Source organism: Crocodylus porosus, unplaced genomic scaffold (assembly GCF_001723895.1).
Source record: "Crocodylus porosus isolate Cpor-Errol unplaced genomic scaffold, CroPor_comp1, whole genome shotgun sequence".
NCBI lineage: Eukaryota > Metazoa > Chordata > Crocodylia > Crocodylidae > Crocodylus > Crocodylus porosus.
In genome coordinates, this window is record NW_017728949.1 from 22,130,952 (window position 1) to 22,154,153 (window position 23,202).

At 45.3% G+C, this 23,202-nt stretch overlaps 1 protein-coding gene across 2 annotated transcripts; it reads left to right on the top strand.

Moving 5' to 3' along the window:
* Positions 1-1,317: 1,317 nt before the first annotated feature.
* TYW5 (tRNA-yW synthesizing protein 5) lies at positions 1,318-22,642 on the top strand. Of its 2 annotated transcripts, XM_019554369.1 has the most exons (8): positions 1,326-1,977; positions 4,668-4,822; positions 12,129-12,198; positions 13,187-13,231; positions 14,783-14,920; positions 18,392-18,479; positions 19,063-19,179; positions 22,253-22,642. In XM_019554369.1, exons 1-8 carry the CDS (start codon positions 1,417-1,419, stop codon positions 22,507-22,509), a joined length of 1,431 nt encoding a protein of 476 aa, XP_019409914.1. In that variant the 5' UTR covers positions 1,326-1,416; the 3' UTR covers positions 22,510-22,642. The 2 variants fall into 2 exon arrangements, with proteins under 2 accessions (XP_019409915.1, XP_019409914.1); XM_019554370.1 differs by lacking the exon at positions 18,392-18,479 and having other exon boundaries at positions 1,318-1,977; positions 14,783-14,924.
* Positions 22,643-23,202: the final 560 nt, after the last annotated feature.

Consider the following 23,202-nt stretch of genomic DNA (forward strand, 5'->3'; position numbering starts at 1 on the left):
TATAGTGATACTGTATTCACGTGACTTATTTATGAAGCATCAACAATACAGCTGGAGCTTCACAACAGAAAGAAAATAACAATAGATCTTGCACACATCTTGCATTCTCAGTAGGAGGTAATGGAAGAATCCAAAATATGTTATTCTTAGAGGAATCTGAAGGCTAACAAAGCAGATTAGCATCCCAGGAGGAGAGACTGACTACCCCACATCTGAAAAAAGGTGCATAGCAAGAGAAATATACAAAAAATGGAAGATGAGGCTTGTACCAAACAAAGGGAACAAAAGTGAATTGTGCAGTTATATAGGGCCTTTTAGCCATCTGTTTTTTTACTTCTTTATAAAATGTATTTTTTTGCTTTTGGTTGATGGCCTATACAAAAGCAAGGCAGCATTCAGACAACAGGGAAAATCCTACCTATATCCTATATTCTGGGCATGTGTCCTTCAAGTAGGGTGAATGACATTAATCAGTTCTCAAGATCACAGATTACTGTGCCTAGGACATTCCCCAGCAGGATGGCATATGGATGGAAAAAGGCATTTTAGATGCCATTAAAGAACTGAGCAGCAGCAATGATTCCCAGAGGACACAGAAGCTATGAATTAATTTAAATACTGAGAGAGAACTCAGATGAGTCTTCTCTCAAATAAATTATACGCTCAAATGAGTTATGCTGCAGCGACAGTTCCATCTTTAAGAGGCTACCTCCATCTTGCTTGCGTTCAGCTTCTGCCAGCTGCTTTTTGATCTCAACGAGGCCCCATGGACAGATTGGTCAATGACCACGGAAACATGGAGGTCATCTGAGGGCTTGCTGGATCTGAGTCCACAGAGCCTCACAATATCATACAGCAGCTTTCTAAAGATGTTAAAACAGAACGAGGAAAGAGCCAAGTTCTGCAGAACTGCACAGACAAGTGCTCCGACAGCAGAGGGACATTTATCTAGCAGTGCTTTGGGCATGGCCTGAAAGGGAAGATCAAAGCTGCATGGGCATTTTCTAGTTTGGTTTGCTTGTTACATCATCAGGCTGGGAGACATCTACTCTTTTCTCAGATTGCAGTAGAAGAAATCTGGGTCAAGGAAACACATGGCCCTGCCTTTTCTTGAGGCGTAGGTGCTCTCCTTCCCCCAGGGAGACAAGGTCCTTTGGGGATATGTGATACCTTTTATTACACCAACTAAACAGTTGGGAAAATTGTTCTTTGCAAGCTTTCGTGTACAAACACCCTTCCCCCAAAGAACCTCACCTGCCTATGAGATGAGACAACCAACACATCCAGGAGGCGTGCACAGGTTCTGTCCTTTGGAGCTCACAGATTCTCCTCTGTAGTCAGGCAGGGCTCCCCCTGGCCACCTAATGCACCTCCAGCTGCCCAGCTAAAGGGCTGCCTGAGCACAGCCCCCTGCCAATGTCGCCAGCAGCCGCTCGCCCCTCACGCAGCCCGGGGCAGCGCCACCGCAGCGCTCTTCGGTGCGTGCGCGTGCGCACTCACGTGCTTGGAGCGGCGCACGAAGTTCTCGGGGTCGAAGGTGGCGCGGATGAAAGGGCTGAACATGTGAAAGCGCATCCTGTGCACCGGGCGCAAGAGAGCCGCCAACGTCTTCATCATGACCTGCTCTCTTCTGCTAATGCTGCTGCAGGAGCGCGCGTGGGGCCACAGGCCGGCGCGGGGCGGAGTAAGGCCTGGAGCGGCCAAAGGCCTCACCACAGCGCCCGAGGTAGCGCCATCTTACGGCGCCCTCAGCCGCGTCCAGGCGGTGTCGCGGCCAAAGAAGCCCGGAGAGGCAGAGCTAGGCGCACGGGCTACGCTTTCCAGTTCCGCCGGCGGTCCGGGGACCTCCCTCCGCCCCGCCCTGCCCCGCCGCTTCCGGGCCCGCGCTCGGACACAGTCATGGCGCAGCCGGCACAAGCCGTGTCCTGCCACACGGGTGTCACGCGGGATCGCTTCCTCGCGGACCTCTACCCGCAGGTGAGAGAAGACGCCCACCCCAGTAACAGCTTTTGCAGTTTGAATCTTACCCGCACGTGTCGTGGGACTGGGTTGTATTCTGTCGAGTGGACAGTGCAGCTCGGACACGCACCGCGTGGGCATCACTCACTACCAAGCAGGGCTTTGATAGCCTGGCTCGCTCGCAGCGTGCGGGGCCTGCAGCGTGGCCAGGTGTACGAGAGACGCCCTGTTTGTGAGCTCCTTCCCAGCCGTGCGCGATGGAGGTGCTGCCAGCAGGAGCGATAGCAATGCTCCACACTGCACACCCCAATCGAGGCAGCTCATTGTTGCAGCAGAGGCAAAGCCCGAGTCGCTGTGAGGGAAGATGACATGAGGTTTTGAACCATTAAGTTTTGTTTAATCGAGAGGATTCAGAACACATTTGGCTGACTTGCCCTGGCATATGAAAAAAAAATCCAAATAAAAAAGCCCAAAAGTAAGTCAATCTTAACTGACTTGGGGGCTTGCTGATTTATTTATATATTTATTTACTTAAATTTTTGGACATTTATTTGAAAAAAAAATGTTTTTCTTTTTCTGGGAAATTTCATCTTAACTGACTTCTGGGCTTTTTTCTTTAATGTCCTGGTTAAATCAGCCAAATTGGTTCTGAATCCTCTTGATTGAGCAAAAAAAATCAATTGTTCAAACACCATATGTGACATTACAACGGGCAAGTATCCTCCACCCTGACTTCTCAGTCTGGAGCTTCCAATACTCCCAAATCCATTGGCAGGCATCCTACATGCAGGCCTAAGCCCAAACACCAACAGATCCAGGAACAAGCTAGGGAAGAGTCCCACATTTCCACGCTGGCCACTGGGAAGCTAAATACAGGACTCATGGGGTGTCCTGTCCACAGTGCACTGGACAGGGGTGCACCCTCCACTACATAATGCCTTTCAGTATGGGCAACAGACTAGTGTAGTGATTATACCGGGTCTTAGCCCACAGGAGGCTGAGACTTTGGGGCTTGTTTCAGCACTTTCTTGTGACAGCTTGTCTCAGAATAAAGAAATGGCTTGACTTTGACCCAGTTCTCATTTACTGCTGACTTACAGTAAACAATATAAAGTACATAAGAGGACTATTTATTTGCATACTCATTTGCCTGTTTTTTTTAGCATACAATAGTTTTTTAGCAAATAAGATAATTTTGAGCTTCCAATACTACAATTTCATATTAAAGACCTGGCAACTCAGGTGATTCGTACAGTATTGCTGTTCATCTAAATATGGCAGGCAGCATTGCCGTTCATCTAAATATGGCAGGCAGCAAGGGGCAGAGAGACATAGTGTGGCACCGATGCCAGGGGGAAGGCACTGGGCCATGGGAAGCCAAGAGCAGCCAGAGAGCAGGGGGTCTCTGTTGTGCCCCTCTCCTTGTGCCTTTCGTGGCAGCTCTCTGGCTCGCCTGTCTCCATGAGCCCCTCTTCCACTCAGGAACCATTGTTTGACACAAGGCATTTGCTCCTGGAAGAGCCCCAGCCTGGATACCTGCTGCCCCTGGGGGTTCCTGATGCGGGGAGCAGCTGGGCTCCAAAAAGATAAAAGAACTTGCAAACCCAGCACAAGCCCCCCAGGCATTTATGCGGCTGAGTGTGCAGGTGCTTCTGGGAGCCACTTCAAAAACGTGCTTGTTTTGACCTTGTATGAGGAGCATGTTATGCTGCATTGAGCATCATTGCTTGGGTGAGCCCTCCTTTTGGGTATGGAACCATTGGCCTGTTGCTGTTGGTTGGACAAAAGAAAAGCTTGCCTGTTTTCTACATTGAGGCACAGTGATGTGATGAGAATAGCAGGGCGGGGAAGGAGGAGCTATCCTGGAACATTGCAGAGTAAGCATACTGCGCTTGCATGATCTAGACTAGGAATGTCAAAAAGTCAGTTTCAGTTTCCCTGAGGCCCCCAGTTTTGCTGTACCAGGCCAAGTGATGCCCTGGTGTTCTGGGGTCTTAGGAGCTATACTAGATTTGGCCTGTGGAGCGTCTTCATCTGGTCCATCAAGCTACTGGAGGGTAATGGAAGTTAGGCCTTGTTGTCCCATTGGGCGTGGCCATCGGCAGCCTTCCTGGCTTGCTGCTGATGGATTCTGTGCTCCTGCCACCAAGCACCACCTCTACCTCCTTCCAGACCTTGCACTGCACCGCTTCCACTGAACCAGGTGCCTACATTGCTGCCAGACCCCACAATCATCATGGTGACCACTGTGGCAGTCCTTAAGCTCCATGTTGGATCCACCCCGATCTGCCCAGGGTTCCAGGTGAGTTTGACACCCCAAATATAAAAGCGGTGTGCATTGGACCCACATAGAAGAATTTTAGTAATTCTTCAAAAGCATATCAAAACTCTGTTCAACCTGAGTGATCCTGTATATCTGTTCTATGTATCTGAGATCTGTTTGTGCTTAATTTTTGCATATCTTTGCATGAAATGTTTTCATGGTGATGAGATGAGATAAGTATTGGTGAGGCACAAATATCTCGATGTAGCAGTGTGCTTAGAAGCAGCACATCACTTGGCCTGGTGCAGCCAAACTGGAAAGACTCAGTGAAATTTAAACTGACGTGTTCTTGGACTCAGCTTCAAGAATTAGATCTGGAAATTGCTGGATTTCATGACCCTTTCAGTGATAATATGTTATAAATTTGTTTTTGTTCACTTCTCAGAGAAAGCCAGTAGTGCTGAAAGGAATAGACTTGGGTGCTTGCACAGCCAAATGGACAGTGGATTATCTGAGCCAAATAGCAGGAGCTAAAGAAGTAAAGATTCACGTTTCCACAGTGTCGCAGATGGACTTCCTCAGTAAGAACTTTGTATATAGGTACCTGGCTCCAAAACTTCCTCTGTTTCAGGGGGGATAGTGGTAACTTTTAGAAACATTGTACACCTTTTTAAAGCTTGTGTGTGTGTTGTTTGGGTTTTATGGAATTGCCATTCAGCTAAGCAGTAGTGTCTTGCTGCATGTAAAATTGTTAATAGTATTTATTGCATACATAACTATTCCTTGCAATGGATAGTCCTATTAGAGCTTTGTTTCTGAGGGATGGCTTTGAATCTAGGTGCCATTGTCTGAAAGGATTTACTTACATTTCTGAATAGATAAATATATCTTAGTGTTAGAAGAAATATTTCATCTCTGTTTTGTCCTTCAGCTATAGCTTGCAATTCATAGGTGTTGGTTGTAACTTTTTCTGTAATTTCAGTCCCAGGTCATGATTTTAAAAATAATTCTGGTGTTCATAAAAGATGCTAGAATGACAGGCCCTGGAAGCTCAAGCTCTCTAATTCATAGCAGAACCATATGTCTTGCAGTTTCAGCAGCCACTGGTATTTTGGTAGTACAGAGAGACCAAAGGCCTGTTATATTAGCCACTTTACACTTGTATACCAAAGAGACCATCTCTCTGCTGAATAGACTTTACAGTCTACATGTAAGTCTAGGTAATGGGGTGAGAGGGAGTAAATCAGAGGGATAGCCCAAAAAAACAATGTGAACATAATGGTCAGGAGGAGAAATAGTGATCAGAATAAACCAGTTGCCTGCAGAGTTGTCTGTTATTTGTTTTTAAATGGACATCACAGTAGAGCAGTGATTCTCAACCAGGGTGCCAAGGCTGCTTTCAAGGATGCCATGGGGTGCCATGCAATGCTAGCACTGTTAAGTATACAGACATGTTTCACAAGATAAACCCAGAGGTTTCAAACAGGAATCCATAGCATCACAACCATTTTGACCCATTACAGTCTTTCTGAGTTTTTTGCAACAGAAGAATTGCTCTGTTTTTAGAGGTGTAGAGATTTTTTGCACTGATACCAAGGGCTGATTTTTAGTGAGCCATTTTGGCTGATACTGATCCAATTGCCAATATGTGGCCTGGCAGCATGAAGAGCAGCGTCTAGCCGGTAAGTCTGTTGTGGGGGAAGGGAAGGGGCATGGAGGGAGCAGATCAAGACCCCTGCGGTGAGGGAGGGAGTGGGGCTGGTGCTGGGACTAGGACTGGGGTAGGGGCAGGCACTGCACAGTCAGGGTGGGGTGGGGCTCAGGATGGAGCCATGGTTTGTCCGGGAGGTGTGGGGTTGCTCCTGCTGCTGCACATACCCTGGGATGGTGTGGGGGCATGTGCCCTCCAGTAACGTGTGTGGGGTGAGGATAGGCTGCTGCTGCAGGTTGGGGTTGGAGGCGGTGCTGGGCTGTTCCCAGCAAGGGGGCAGTGCTGGGCTGCACTCAGGTAGTGTGGTGGTGGTGCTGGGAGGGGGGATATGGTGAACTTTGTGGTGGCTGTTGCCCTCTTCACGGTGCTACTGCCTTCCATCCTGAGCTTAACCCTGGCCCAGTATCCCCTACCAGGAAGAGCTTGGCATCACCCCCTGGCCACAGCCCACGGGGTCAGCCCACTTTCACACCGTGCACAGATCCAGGGGGATACCTGACCCCATGCCTGTCTGGGGTGCGTGCAGCAGCAGGAGCCGCCCTCCCCCTGCAACCCCTTGGACAAGATGCTCATGGCTCCGTCCCACCCTGCCCCACCCCATCCCAGCTCTGCAGTGCCTGCCCCAGCGCCAGCCCCACTGCCTCCCTCACCATGGGGGCCTTGGCCTGCCCCCCCCCACTCCTTTCCCCTACAACAGACTTACCAGCCACACGCTGCTGTCCATGCTGTCAGACTGCGCTGCAGCTGCATACATGCACGCGGAATTTATTGGTAACATTATTGGCCACATCAGCCAAAAAAGCCAATTGCCACTAATGTCAGCTTTCCTTTTATTGATGCTGATATGATATGGGACCAATGTATCTGTGCACCTTTACAATTTTTGTTCTCTAGTCAAAAATCAAGTGAAAACTAAGAGCTGGCATTTTCCAAGGGGGGTCTTGAGTCTAAAAAGTTTGAGAACCATTGTAATAGAAGTTTGAAGGAGGAATGGGGAGGTGACAATGAGGCAGCTTTGTGCATTTTAATGGGGAGCTACTCCCATGCATACAGGTTAATATATGAAAAAGAGTGAAGATGGTTTTGGAAAAAAAATTTAAAATGGGCAATCAAGACTGGTGTTATTTAAAAAAGGAGCAAGGGAATGGACCGCATAGAAGATGATAGATCATAGAGAGATGTCAGGTGCCTGGAAAGCAGAGAGAAAAGGGTTTGAAGTAAATTCAGTGAATATAGAGAAGTTGCGGCTGAACGTGAAAAGGAGTTGAGAGAAATTCTGAACAGATATTGAGATTTGAAGCATGCTTCTATTTATTAATAAGAAATTTGAAACTACAGGATGCAGTGCATGTGGTTCTGATTATGTGATGCCTTTTCAGTATTTAATGATTATATTTGTCAGCAGCTGGAACTAGCCAGTGCCTGAACTTTTCTGAATGCTGTCATGCTGTAGGTATGCTATTCCAGTGTGTTTACACTGAAAGGAGGTCAGTAATTAAAAAACAAACAGTTTGAAAGTTCAGAGCCTGTGCAGTTCCCACTACCACAAACTACTGAATACCACACATTTTACCAGCCCTCTAGCTTGGAGATGGGTCATACTGAATGTCTAGTCTCATTTCAAGCTCCTCTCATTAGATTTTTTTTCCATGTCAAGTAGTTTGCCAAAACATTCCATCTCATCTTGCTCAGTTTGCTGTTGATCAGGAACAGTAAACGTCTTTATTTTAATTGCCATTTGCTTTCCTTAATTGTGAACAAGGCAGTTCAAGCGGTTATTATTTTTAAGAAAGCAGACATATGTTATGAAATCCTAAACATACTGCAGCCTGTAATGAATGAAGTCTCTTGTCAGTAGGAAGAAAAAGCACCTGTGAAAAAGCACAAACTAGCTGTTGCTGGTATACTCTTCACAGCTGATTAGTTTTGAACCTTCATCTTGGTCTACAAATCATCTGCTTCATACTTTTTTTTGTCTTGCTGTTTTTGGGAGATAAAAGCACAAGTAGGTATATAAAATTGGTGGAATTGTGATTCTTTTTCTAAGCTGTTTTCCTTTTAAGGCCCTAGTTCTACAAACGGTTCTGCAACAGAGTAATACTGTGTACATAGGTTGTCCCATTCCATTTAACGGTGGTATTCACGTGCAGAAAGTTGCGTGGGTGAATTAGTATTGGCAGGATCACTGCTTTTATTGAGCAGTGCAGAACAAACAGTATGGAGGTGGAGTCAGATTCTGCAAGATATGGTGCTAAGTATTTGTGGTTCACCCACATGAATACAGATTTGGCCTGGTCAACTCAGGGCATATATTCACATCTGAAGGAAAAATAAATAAAACTACAAGAAAGATCTTTATTTTGAAGACTTAGGGATGATAATTATGAGCTAAGAACCTGATCTCCTAATCAAGACAGGTGCTGAGTAGAACTATTTCTTTGTCTTTAAGTGGAAGATGTAGTTGCTTAGAATCTAAAGGTCTGATCTAGTTCCATTGAAGCCTGTGGGATTCTATTCACTGACTTTAAGCAGTTGCTAGATCTTGGTTTGCATATAGAGGCAGTCCTTAGACTTACAGCACAATTGGTTCCTGAAAACTGCGTCTTAAGTTGAAACGTTATAACTCGGAACGAATTTCCCCATAGGAACAGTGTTACAAATCAGGGCTTGGTTCCTTTATGACAATTGATACAGTTGTGTGCAGCTGGTAAGTGTGTTGTGGTAGAAGGGGAGGAGGAAGGGAAGAGGTGTGGGGGGGCAGATCAATGTCCCCCGCGGTGAGGGAGGGACTGGAGCTGGGACGGGGGCTGGGATGAGCACTCCCAGGCAGGCTCAAGGAGGGGCTGGCAGCGGCTCCTGCCGCTGTGCACTGCTCATCTGGTGGTTCAACCAGTGGTTCCTGCTACTGGTTCTAGATGGCATGGGGGGCGGTGTGCCCCCAGATCTGCTTGGGGCAGAGCTGAGACGGCACTGGACGGTGCTCCAGGCAGGCAGCAGTGACACTGGGAGCGGTGATTATGCCCTCCCACCGCCGGGGCAGGGCAGGTATGGGATGGAGCTGCTGCACTGCCTTCAGACAAGTGGCGTGCCCCCCGGAAGAGCCGCAGCTTTGTTCCGTGCCCACCTTGTCCCTGCTGGGTGAGCGGTAGGAGGGCATGGGGGTTGTGCGCCCCTGGATTGAGGCAGGGTAGGTGGTGGAGTGGGGGCTATGCAGGGGCTGCAGCCACCCAAAAATTCCCCTTGACACCCTCCCTCCCTCCCCTGCCTGCATGGAGCGCAGCCCAGTGCAGCCCTGGGCCTGCCCACCTTGCCCTGCGCAGATCTGGGGGCACCCTCCCACCGTGCTGTCTCGGACTAGTGGTGAGAACTACTGGTTAAGTGGCTCACCAGACAAGCTGCGTGCAGTGGTGGGAGCTGCTGCCCCTCCTCCCCGTGCCCGCCCAGCCTCAGCTGGGCAGCGCTTGCCCCAGCCCTAGTTCCTCCCTTACTGTGGGGGGCATTGATCTGCGCCCCCATGCCCCTTCCATTCCACCTCCCCTTCCACTACAACATGCTTATTAGCTGTACACAGCTGTATCAACTGTTGGAAAGACAAAACCCACGTTGGAACAGAATGTCAATTTATAAATGTCAATTTATAAACGTTGCAAGTGACATTCGTCGCAACTTAGTCGTAAGCTGAGGACTGCCTGTGGCAGCCAGTGTCACAGATTAGCCCCATACTGTCCCCAGGTGTCACTGCAATCCACCTTCTGCTGCTCCATCTGCTGCTGTGCTTTCTTAGTGGTAACTTGAGTGAACTTGCCATCTTGGAAAAAATCTTTCCTGGTAACTGAGAGGGTAAGGATATTTAATAATATCCTTATTATTGTATCTGTTCTATGAGAAATGTATGAATAGTTATTAAATATATGGATATTTAATAATATCCTTATTAATTGATTCTGTGAGAAATATATGAATACTTATCCTGTTTTTTGTAGTCTGCTCTGAATCCTATAGAAAATATTTTCCCTGTGAAGAGCTAGTTAAAGGATTTGTGTCTATACATCTGTTTTTATTGCTGCTTTTTATACTTAACATTTATTTTCCAAAATTCAAAAAAACCTATTTGGGGCCACAAACTAGCTGATACTGGCAGATTATGAAAACTTCTGTAAGCATTAATACAGTAATACATTAGGTATTACAAGCCATTGCTTTGTTGCTGCATCAAGGAAAATTACATTTTGTAGTCCCTGTTTGGGTAAAATCCTTACTGAAGTAAAGATCTAAGAAGTCTGTATTGTATTAGATTTGTATTGGCTGTCTCTGGAGCAAACTATTACCAAAGGAGTATCTGTAGAAAAAAAGTATGTCCTGCAGTATGTACCCAGTTTGTGAGCAAATGATATTTTTAGAAAGACACCCCAGCTCCCATAAAGTGTGACTCAGTCAGCCAGGACTTGATCCTGTTCCACCAGTCAGCAGTAGAACTCAGATTGACATCTGTGGGGCCCCTAGCGATTGACTTTAAAAAGAAATCATTTGCAGCTGTCCTCATAGAAACAAGTCCTTTTTCTTTTCCCTAGAATCACAAAAAGAAGCAATGTTAGGAAAATAGCTTAAAGTACAGGAAGGTTGGAATTATTTTTAAACAGTGGTTTCAACTAAGGTAGCATATATAGACAAGCTAAAATTTAGCTTTGTGTGCCCCCGGATCGAGAAGAGTCAAAACAAACTAAGAGCCAGATTTGCAGGACTGCTTTCCATCTACAATTGGAATTGAATTTACTAGAAAAGCTCAGCTCTCATTTAGACACCTTAATGCAATGGCCAGGTTTGCTAAAGTACTTAGTATCTGGCAAATCCTGTTCAGCAGAACAAGAGCTTCTGTTACTGAGCAGTTTTGCCAGGTTGCCGGATAATTATTCTTTTACAAGATGACTTAAATCTGGAGCATTTGGATCTAGGATGAGATGAGCTGAGCTGGCTGAAGTGAAGGATTTTTAAATATAGGACTTTCATATTGACATAGTTCTTTTATCTTCCTACTGAACAGTTGGTAGTTATTATGATGATTTTTTAAGTAGTTTGCTAAATCATATGTCCTTACGTAAGTATGACATTTGGGGGCGTTAGGGGGAGTTAAATTGATTCAAAATGTCTGCCCAATATCAGGTATATCAGGATGGGGGAGCTAGCTGAGGAATTGGGGGGTCCAGCAGGCTGGAGGGATTGGGGGTCCACCAGAGGTTGGGGGGAAGGCGCAACCTGTGGGTGGAGTGGGGAGGTAGGCGTGAGCTACAAGTGAGGTGGAGGAACAGGTGCGAGCCACAAGGGGTAGGGTGGGACAGGCACAACATGTGGTGGGGTAGGGAGGTGCAGGCATGACCCATAGGTGGGTTGGACTGGCAGGTATGACCCACAGGTGGGGGGAGGAAGCAGGCATGGCCCATGAGGGGTGGTGAGGGCAGGCATGACCTGTGGGTGGGAGAGGTGGCGGGAGCAACCTGCAATGGATGGGGGCAGGCATGACCCAAGGTGGGGGGAGGTGTGACCTGTAGGTGGGGTGAGATGGGGTACCCCCACAGTGATCCTATACCCCCATTCCTTCTGCCAGTGGGACTTACTTGCATGGCTACAGCAGTGGCAAATGCTGATGAAAGCAGCTGCACCTGGCTTGTGGCATGGGAGTTGAAAATGGCTGAGAGGGGGGGAGCAAGGGGCCTGGGGACAAAAGAATCAAAGCAAGGCAAGGGGAGAATGAAAAGAGTAATTCCAGGGCTGGAGCCAGTGGCTGGGTTTTCTCAGCTGTGGCGCTACACGGGGAGTGGACAGAAGTTCCGTGCACCAATTTGATCTAAGTCAGATGCGTCTGATACTGCATGGATCCAGGGTTATCTTAAACCACGTTTTGCAATTTTTAGACCAGTTTGTGGGTATGGAACTTCTGTTCAGTTACAGGTTTACACTGATTGCCAGTCACTGAGACTGGGTCTGTAAGTGTGAGGTGGGCACCAAAGTGAGCTAAATTTAAATCCAGCAGCCATTTTGAACCTGATATATATAACCTCACGAATGTCTGTACTTAGCCATTATGGGTAGGAGAAATATGTTTGATATATTAAGTGTTTTAAAACTAATAATCAGATAGTTTGTTAGGTTGGATTGTTACACTGATTAATGTTATGGATTTTGGTATTTATATTGCAGAACATTGCCTTTTGATACGTTTGTGCGGAGAGCAGCTGAAGTCACACACACAGAGTATTTTATATCTGAGGTAATTTCCTTAGATGTTACATTTTTTGCCAATGTTTTGAGGAGAAAAAAGGCTGCAGTTTTTGGCCTCAGTCTAACAAAGCACTTTAACTGAAAGTTATCTATAACTTAGGCTGTTTTGGGGTCCCAGAAAATGAACCTTTACTAAAAAATTACTCCTTCCTCATGTCCACAATTTAGCTAACTACTTTAGTTAAGCAAGTAGGCTTGCTTGTGTGGCCAAAGATGATTTGCATGAACAGGATTCCAGAATTAAGTTGAGGAAATAGACTTAAAATTATATTTTAATTATAATAGCAACTTTAATTTACATATTTTGCTGTACAAGCTAGTGAAAAATACTCCTAGTACAGCTGTAGCTCCAGTCAAACATATGAGTATAAACTACGTAAATATTATAGCATACTTAATGAGCAACAAATGATTGGTTATGCAACTATGTCCAGACAATACTGATTTTTTTGGATGGATGTATAGGAATTTGCCCCTCCCCAGAAAATGTAGTCCCTGAACGTCTACTGGACAGTGGTGGATGGATAATTCCAAATCATTTCTCAAATGTGCCTTCTACCATTTATTTGTAAGCTATAGCATGTTCTGAAATACACTGTTGTGATTTGCTGTATCAGTGTTATGAACAATTTTTTCATGTACTACAGAGTCAAAACACTGTTGAAGCAGTTGAAAATGTGACTTCCATGTGATGCAAGGTGTTTTATCTTTCTTTTCTTTAATTATTGAATTGCACCCGTACACCTTTGGGTTTACCTGTTTCATTTAATTAGTAAATCTTCTTTTGTTTCCATTTCCTTGGATAGTCACAAGAAAGCAATAGAAGAAAAGGCAGGTGAACATAGTAGATGAATTTATAGGTGTCATTTAGTTGCATCACATTTTAATGAGGCCTCATTAGTTGAAGCCCTTTGTTTGATATATAATTTTTGTTCTTTAGTTCTATTGACACATTTCTTTTGTGTTGGTGTTTTAAGGATGAAAAATATTATTTGCGATCACTGGGTGAAGATCCAAGAAAGGTGGGTAATTTGAGATTGCTTTTTGTATATTTTAGATTAAGTTTAATTTCTGTCAGAGCCCTGCTCTGATCTTTTGACTTCTATAACCACACAACTTATGATCATTTGCCCAATCAATTGATTTAGGCCCAATTTTTTAAATCTAGATGCCTAAGACCAGCACCAAAATGAGAGTCGGGCACTGAGATTCTGTTTTCAGGTGTTGATAAAGAGAAATTGATCTGGAAAAACAGCACGATCCTGATATTCCCTGGCCATTGTAGTGTCCTTCTGACATGCTGCAGACAATGTAAATCAGGGGTGTCAAGCTCATCTGGATTCAGGTCAGGCCCATAGACCCCTTTCTCTTGCCCCTCCCTCTGAGTATACCTTATCCAGCAGCCACTCCAGGCAGTCTGGGACCTGGGCTGTATGCAGCAGATTGGTTGGAGTGTAGTTGCCCTGTGGCACATGTCCCAGAGTGGGTTTTGTGTCCCACACTGGCTAGGGCTGCCACTGCATGTTACAATCTGGTGCTTAGCATGCGGAAAATCAGCCCCTTGCTTGCCCTGTGGCTGGTGCCCTGTGCCGCAGCTGCTCGCAGCCCACGTGGGGCTACCTGTGCCTGCTCCAGATAGCCTGGCATAGGCTGTGAGCACTTGCAGCAGGGAGCAGCGGGTGAGGGGCCGCTTTTCCCTGCACTCAGCATCAGCTCCTTCCCTGCCAGGGATCAGGGTGTTGGGGCTATGTGCTGCCCCCTTCCCGTACTGTGGGGCTGGGGGACACTGGGAGTGAGCAGGTACGGGAGCCAGCAGGAGCACAGGGCCCACACCAGTGTCCTGGGGCCAGTGCCAGCAGAGCAGGGTGGCAGGAGTGTAGGGTCCCAGCCGGCAGGGGCTCTGGAACCAGGTCAGCTCCTGCTTCTCCCTGCTGGTGCAGACCAGCCTTGCTCCACAGATCCCTGTCAGCCTGTGCCCTGCTTTGGGCCCCACTGCTGCTGACCCTGGGACATTGGTCCCAAGATGGTGACCAGGAGGCGGGGCACCTGTCAAGGGGCAGGGCTACCCATGCAGCCCTTGACAGCCTGCTAAAACTGGGTAAGCAGCTCTCTGCCCAAAATAATTGCCAGTCCCTGGGCTAGAGCATCCACCAGATCAATTGTACTGGGGGAAGGAGAGGGGAAAGAGGAAGAGATCCACAGGCCCAGTTTGGCTTGTGAACTGGCACCATGCCCTATGTCAGTCTGATCAGACCCAGAGGTAGCACTAAGGGCCAGATGGCAAGCTCTGCAGGCTGGACCTGACTTCAGGCCATATGTTTGATGTTCCTGGCTTAAATCAGTGCATCTTTTGGTCTGTTGTTATTTATACTGGAGACTGAATCAATGTCCAAATGCCAAAGACTGCAGTCAAAGACACCATTGTTCACAGCTACCAAACAATGCCCCGTGCTCTGTGGTCACAGCTGAGGATCTAATCCTATATGCCTGTTTAACATGGTAATAATCCCATGCTTTCACTTGAATTTATGTCTGATATATGAAGTATTGAACTATGCCCCTTTTTGATTCAGGATATTGCAGATATTAGAAAGCAGTTTCCTTTATTGGCAGAAGATATTCAGATCCCAGAATATTTTGCAAAGGAACAGTTCTTCTCCAGTGTCTTCCGCATCAGCTCAGCAGGACTGCAGCTGTGGACACACTATGATGTAGGTAATGTATGTCCTTGTGCCTTTGTTATTATAAGGTTGTACAGATCTTGGATGGGAAGTGGTGCATCAGGTTGCCAACCTTTAGGGGTAGAGGTCTGCTTCTGTTAGTGAAGAACCTTACATATTTTTGGGTACTAGGTAAATCATAAATGACTTCAGGTACAGTCTGTCTAATACATCTGCCATTTTAAACATAATTCAATATTATTATTAATTGTTTCCTGATCCTGAACCCCCTGATGTGAGTGAAGAGTTGCATGATTGGACTTTTAGGTTTTACTGATTGGTTTGCTTAACAGTCAAGAACTTAAACACTAACATCTGTCAACATTACTGTCTTCAGTTGGGATAAATGTGCTCGGGACCTGCAGAATTGCCTTATTTTGCTACTCTAGGCAATCATTTTTTCTGTGGTGATTTTGACACCTTTCTGCTGCACTGGATTCTAAATAAACAGGGCAGATTTTAGATATAGGAATAGTAGAGCCAGCGCAAAAACAATTTTTTTAATCAGTGGTATGTCAGATTGTAATGATGCTGAATATATTTAGAACTCCTTTTATCATGTTTCTTCATTTTGCTTGATTTCCCTAGAAGGAAAGCATAACATTCTTTGAATTTTTGATGGTAAAGCTCAAATCCTAGTATAAGGGAAGAAAAAACAGTAAGTATTGTTGAAAAGAAAATAAAGCTTTTTCTTCCCCCTATGACTAGTAACGTGCAAAAGACATAAGGGACAAAAATAAGTGTCGCATGACTGAGATTTGCAAGATAATTTTATAAGTGGCAGCAATTTCACTTAATAGGTTTTCTGAAATTTTAACACAGAGATAATATTCTCTTTTGTATTCAAGATGTTGCATGTTACAGAGACTGAAAAGCTACATATTTTTAAATCAGCTGGACCTGATGTAATTCACAAGTATTAAGGAGAATAGATGAAGCAGTGGTTAGAGCCATTAATGATTATCTCTGAGAAATTGTGGAGGACGGATGAGATTTCAGAAGCCTGGGAAAGGACAAGCATAACCTAGAAGATAACCACGGGGTAAAAACAAGGGTCAACATAGATATGTTAAGAACAAATGATATCAAACTAATCTAATTTCTGTTTGTGGCAAGGGTACAGGCATTGTAGAGAAGGGATGGGGTGTAGTAGAGATGAGATGAATCTTACATGATATTCTCATAAGCAAGCTTGGGGGAAATATAGATCACCAACTCCGTAATAGGGCCATATCACTTAACAAGGCAGGGAGGCCAGGAGCCCTACAGAAATGTAGTTACAGCATTTAGGCTCAGATTAGATGTGGGGTCATGAGCCTGAAGGTAGAAAGATTGGAAACTCGTGGAAAGTGGGTGCACCACTGGTTGGAAAACTGATATGCAATGAGTAATTGTTAGTGGTTTCACTGTGAATTGGGAAGGATTTAGCAAGTAAAGTTCTGCAGGGATCCAGCATTATTTAACATTTCCATTAATGACTTGTGCTTTCTCTGTTCTCTCATCCTTAAATTTGCAGCGGCCAAGCTGAGAGGGCTTGCAAGTACTTTAAAAGATAGAATTAAAATTCAAAGTACAAATTGGAGAAATGGTATAAAATATGTAGGATGCAGTTCATTAAAAACAAGTTTGAAGTATCACACTTAAACAAGAATAGTCAACCACATGACTACAGGATGGAGAATGACTGGCTGGTTCTCCAGAAAAGGCATCTGAAAGGTTATAGTGGATCACAAATTGAATACGAGTAAACAATATAGAGGTGCACCAATATGTCAGTCCAATACTGGATTGATACTGATATAAAGAAAATTGGTGGTATTGGAAATTGGCCTGAAGTGGCCAGTAATTTGGCTGATAATTCCTTGTGCGTGTGTGCAGCTGCAGCGCAGCATGTAGGCAGTGAGGAACAGAGCCCAGCAGAGTGCAGCTAGTAAGCCTGTTGTGGTAGAAGGGGAGGGGGAGGAAAGGGGCTTGGCGGGGCAGATCAAATGTCCCCCCCCCCCGCGGGGTGAGGGCGGGGAAGCAGGGACAGGCACTGCCCAGCCAGGGTAGAGTGGGCATGGGACAGAGCTGTGGCTTATCTGGGGGGTGGGGGGGATGGCTCCTGCCACTGTGTGCACCCCGGGAGGTCATGGGGGGTGCCCCCAGATCTGTTTGGGGCAAAGAGGGCAGGCTGGAGCCAGGGCTGCCTGCGCCACTCTTTTTGGTGGAGGCTGGGCTCAGGGGCCATGGAGGGGGCTGCAGCCACCCCAGATTTTGCCGTAGCCCTGCTTCCAGTGCTGCTGCCACCTGCCTGCCACAGCTCCAGCTCTTCTTGGCACATGGGTTAAACTGTGGCGGGTTAAACTGGGGCGGTGCCAGGTGGGCGGTGGTGCTACTGGGGGGGTTATGACAAAATTTGGGGTAGCTGTAGCCCCCTCCCAAGTACCACCACTGCCTGCCCCGAGCCCAGCTGCAGCCCGCCTGCCCCGCACAGCACTGATCCCAGGGCACATCACCACCCCCACCCCCATTCCTTCCCAGGGTGTGCTCAATGGTGGGAGCCCCCTCCCCGATAAGCCGTGGCTGTGTCCTGTGCCCACCCCACCCCAGGTGGACAGTGCCTGTCCCTGCCCCCTCCCTCACCGTGGGAGGCATTGATCTGTACCCATTCCACTCCCGTCCCTCCCCCCTTCCACCACAATAGACTTACAGCACACAGCTGTATCGGAAATCAGACTGGTATCAGCCAATATGCCTCCTTAAATATCGGCTATCAGTATCAGCCTCCAAAATCTCTATCGGTGCACCCCTAAAACAATATCCTACTGCTGCAACCCTCAGGTGTGACACAAGCAGGAGTGTTGTATGTGAAGGAGTCCTTTTGATTCATTTCTTTTCTGCTCTGCTCTGCTCTGCTCAGTTGGGTCAGATTTGGGCACCACACTTCAAGAAAGATGTGTACCAACAAAAGGGAATTCTGAAAAGATAAACGAAAAGGATCAGAAGTCTAGAAGCAGTATTGTTGAAGAAAGCTTGAGAGAACTAGGTTTGTTTAGTCTAGAAAAGACTGAGGAGAGAGAGACCTGGTAACAGTCTTCAAGTAAATAAGAGGCTACTGCAGACAAAGGTAGTAAATTATTCTGTGTCTAGAAGACATGGAGGACAAAAAGACAAGAAATAATAGGCTTAAATAACAGCAAAGGAGATCAAGGTTAGATATTAGGAAAAACTTTCCAAGTGTAAAGATAAATGCTGGAATTGATTACTCAGGTTCACTGTGAAATTTCCATCATTGGAAGGCTATGTAAGCAGCCTGGACATTTATTTCAGGAGTGGTCTGTGCATAGCAGAAGTGTGGAAGAGATAACCTCTCAGGGTCCTTTCCAACCTGTGTTTTTTTTGAGTTGGGAATTTTTATGGGCTTATATCTTCCTGCATTCTGTGTAGCTATGCATGCTTATAGTACATTGTAATTTTCAGGTAATGGATAACTTCTTAATCCAGGTAACGGGAAAGAAACGAGTTGTGTTGTACAGTCCTCGAGATGCACCGTATTTGTATTTAGCAGGTATGCATGTAACATGCCTATTTAGTTGAGGGTTTAGTTATTTTAGTCCAGTTCCCAGTAGATATATAGTTCTACTCAAAAAGCCATCAAAATAACTGATAATGATAACTTTCCTGACAGACCACATTAACTAAATTATCCCCTAATTCCTAGTGGTGGTTACTCCAACTCAGGGTTGAATAATGTTCGGGGGTGAGGGGGAAGCAGCATCAGTGAACTTGCATTTTTGCTATCCAGGCTCAACCTGCTCTATAGATTGAGTGATCTGGTGCCTAACACTGTCAGTGCACAGAGCGGTACTCACATGTAGGGCTGTAACTAGACTCTAATATGTTCTAATAGTTAGGACTTTCGCTGACCACACTGTGTGGTACCAGTAGAAATTATACTTAAAATGTGGACACTGTGCCACATAGACATGTATACCCAGAGTGCAGATTTATTCATGATTTTGCTCAGTTGAAGGCAATGAACCGAGGCTGAAGTTGGGCCCAATAATTGTTACAGCTTAGAAAAATATGTTAATTTTATGGGGAAATGTAAGAAACAAAGAATAATTATTAACTTCTTGTAACACCATTAGGCACTAAATCAGAAGTGCTGGATGTGGACAACCCAGACCTGGAAAAATATCCCCTTTTTTTGAAAGCCAGGCGCTATGAATGCTATCTTGAAGCAGGAGATGTGTTATTCATTCCAGGTAAGGAACAATCATAGTTCTTGGCATACCTCAAGTATTACTGAAAGCAGTTTTGAGATGGTTAGCAAAGACTCCATAACAAGGAAGTACCTTTCATAATTTTGTTAATGCTTCCGAATCTTTAGTTGTAACAAACTGTTTAGGATGACTGATGCTTTGATACTGATATTTGCAGTAAAATAAGGAATAGAAGGAATATCTGAAATTGGTCTGTACAATCTTAATATTCATAAAACAGGCTACTATTAATGGCATTTGTGATTAATCCCATAATACTGAATTACAAAAAAGGATAAAATATTAAGAAAACATTAAATCTACTTTATTTTTATAAGCCGTAAATCTGAGATCATGTAGATAGCTAAATCACGTTCACTTTAGCATTCTTGATGGGAAAACAAAGTATAGTAGTAAGACTGTGGTATTAAAGAAAACAACGATGGTGGTCCAAGGGGACTTGATGCCACACTTCCCCCCCGCCCCATGAAAGAAACTTGGCATTCAGTATTCATTTGACCACTGGTGTTTTCATTGCTGGGCAGTTTGAAACAAAAGTCTTTCTATAGGGGCTAGCTGGTCAATGGAATGCATTTCATATGCCTCCTTAGTTCTTACTGGTGTATTGAGTATACATAATCTGCTAATTCAGCACTTTGATTCTTACTGTTCAGTTGGTGCGTATACAAGGCACTTTGCTTTACTGCACGGCAGATTAGTATCAACACATGTGCATCATTTACTGCACAGTAAATTAGTCTACTGTGCAGTTTGCTACTACCTGTACATACAGGTAGTAAACTAACTGGGCAATAGCATATGTGTAGATGCTGGCCAGGAGAAGGCTTGTCCCCTGTGGCCCCTACACTGGGGGCCACAGGGGACAGGGAACTGCCCTGGTTCTGGCACTGCTCAGCTCCTGGCTCCCTCCAGAAGCAGGGACCTGAACAGTGCCCAGAGGGGGTAGCTCTCTGCCCCCCTGCTCAACTCTCAGCTCCAAGAGCTGAACAGCACCAGAACTTGGGAGCACCCTGCTTCCCTGAGCAGGCCAGGGCTGGCGGGGATTTCCCCAAGCAGCCTGGGGCTAGGTGGGAATTGCCCCCTTCTGAGACAGGTCCTAGCCAGCTCGGGGCTGGGCAGGGATTTCCCTGAGCGGCCTAGGGCTGGCTGGGAACTGTCTCCCTTCTTGGGCAACTCCCAGCCAGCTCAGGGCTGGGCAGGGATGTCTGCTGCCCCAGAAACAGGACAGCTCTCAGCCTCCCCTAGACTGTGGGGAAGTCCTGCTGGGCATGGGGCTTGTTACCATGTGCACAGGGCCAGGAGAGCTCTGCAGCAGCAGCCGTCTCTCAGCCCCTTGCGTATCAAGACCTCACCCCATGTGTATGGGGCCAGGAGACCTCTCCTGGCCCTGTGCGCCTGGGAAATGACCCCGTACTCCATACTTAGCACTTGTACCACCCCAGCCCCACTCAGTGTCACTAAGGCACATAGTTGACAGCCTAGAGATTGCAAATTTGAGGACACAACAGAAGTGCTCATGTCATGACCCTGTCAGATTTCAGCAAATCTGTGAATTCTGCTAAAATACCTTGTTACAAGGCCATGAGAAGGAAAGGAATGTCACTCAGTGATGGAAAAATACTTTTTAGAATAACTTTTTAATCTCCGTTTTAACAGAATTAAAGTGAGATGGTAGAATACCTTGCAGAGAAGAGGAGAGACAGACTGCCTGCACTGGCTATACTGTTACAAACTCTGCAAATGTTTGTGCACAAGTTGCTGTTGTTGCTGTTTTAGGAACATAGATGTTCCCATCCATCTGATTTTGTCAGCATTGTCTTTAGCTTTGAACCAGCACGTTAAAGACTTTTTGATCCTGAAACTTGATCAGTAAAAAGTCCAGTTTTCCAGCATCAGTGAGGAATGTGGGGTGCTGGTAATATAAAAATGCTAGTTACCTGAGCACAGATGTTTCCAGATGGACGTTGCACATGGAGCAGGGGGCTAGAGGGGTGACGGCGGTCGCATGCGGAGTGGCACCAGTGCAGGGTAGTGGCAGCCACCACTGCGCACAAATTCTCCCCCACGTCCGGCCATCTAGCCAGAAATTCCAGTTAATAGATATATCAGTTAGTCAAATGCTGAATAACAGGACTTTTACTGTACATACATTTTTATCAGGACCTTCAACTGTATTATGGAGCACTGAAAAATATTTGGCTCCGCATTAGTTAGGCAGACAATGTAAATGAGGGTGAAAATTGGAAACATACAAGGTAAAGTGCCACAGGAAAAACAAGACTTTAAAAGGTGGTGTACCATATTGCTTGAAATTCAAAGGGTTTTGAATTCCAAAATGGGTCCAAAATGAGCTGACATTGGAATTACTGCTGATTTATATGTCACAAAAAACAAGGTGTAGCAGAAAAAGCAAAAAACCCCCAGATGAACAAGGTGTCTTTTGCTTTTTTGTGGGTAGCACTACATATAAAACACGTAATGAAAATAATCCCAAACTGAACAACAAAAGTAGAGTTCTCTCTTTCATGTTAAGATGCATAGGCAGGTCACAGTTATGATCCACATCAGGTAAAAAAAAAAAATTTTTCTTGCTTGTTTCGTTCAAATGACAAACTCTACAACCTCTTGACTATCAAAATACTTACTATGGATGACAAACACCTGCATTCAGTTGACACAGTTTGGAATTGGTCCTCTAAACTGAAAGTTAAGTCCCTGATCACATATGCATGGGAGACGCTGTACTCAGGGTAATGGGACAGATAACAAAGAAGGGACAAAAAAATGTCAGTCTCTAGACCTGAGTCTTGAAACCCCTAGACCACTTGTTTAAATAGGCATAGTACTCCTGAAGACCAGTGTATAAAAGACTTCAAGCAGGTGCTTTCATGATTTAGTATGATAGTATATGAGCTGATAAGTACCTACAAATAAGGTGTATGTTGTAATTCTTTCTTTTCTCAGCTGCACTAAGTTTGAGGTGATTCAAACCTTTTGTTGCAAATGAAATTTTTAGATGGCAGTTTCTTTTTAGACTCTCTCTTCCTTCCTGCAGCTTTGTGGTTCCATAATGTCATTTCTGAGGAGTTTGGTGTGGGAGTGAATATCTTCTGGAAGCACCTCCCTACCCAGTGCTACGATAAAACAGACACCTATGGAAATAAAGATCCTACAGCAGCCACCAGGGCAGTACAGATCTTAGACAGAGCTTTGAAAACACTGGAGGAACTACCTGAAGAATATAGAGATTTTTATGCTCGCAGAATGGTTTTACGTATCCAAGAAAAAACCTACAGCGCTAACTATGAATAAATTGCATAATGCAAGTCAACTGAAATGCTCCAGGAACAGAGAAGGATGTATATGGACACTGCACATGCAAATACTTTATTATAAGACTTCCACAAAAGCCTGTTAATAAACATATAACTTTGTAGCTAAATACGTATTTCCTAGCTTATGGTTATTATTTTAATAGAGCCTCTCTCTGTCATATACGATAATTTGCATGATGCAGCTGTAGTTCATTTATAAAACAAGGTGCTGGTGTTAAAATATATATATGCCCCCAAGTTTTTGTTGTTTAGAACAGATTTTGGGGGGAATAGTTTACTTTTAGGTAACTAACTGCATAATAACAGTACTCCAGTAAGAAGTAGGCTACTGGCAAATGGCATTCTGTTTTGGACCCTGCCTTCTTATCCTAGCTGAAAGGGTTACTACCCTAGAGCAGTATTGCTGCCCACTGGGGACTCATACAGTTAGAGAAAAAGACAAGCAGCCAGTCAAGTTAATATGGCTGAAAATGTCTTTGGCACTAGTCATGGGAGAGTGAAAAGCAGCTGTATTGTTAGGACTTGCTTAGTAGCTCTCCTTAGCAGAGACAAGGTTCTATGTAGGCTGTACAGAGATGAGTTTTCATTTTGGTTTTTTTCCATTTGTTTTTAGCTTAAGATATAAATTAGAGTGGCATCTGTACTGTATGGTGCAGTTTTCTTAATTTCC

Coding starts and splice junctions, on each gene's coding strand:
- TYW5 (XM_019554369.1), top strand. CDS start 1,417: ATGTCGCCAGCAGCCGCTCGCCCCTCACGCAGCCCGGGGCAGCGCCAC. Junction 4,823..12,128: donor AGTAAGAACTTTGTATATAG/GTACCTGGCTCC, acceptor TTTATATTGCAG/AACATTGCCTTTTGATACGT. Junction 12,199..13,186: donor CAGAGTATTTTATATCTGAG/GTAATTTCCTTA, acceptor TGGTGTTTTAAG/GATGAAAAATATTATTTGCG.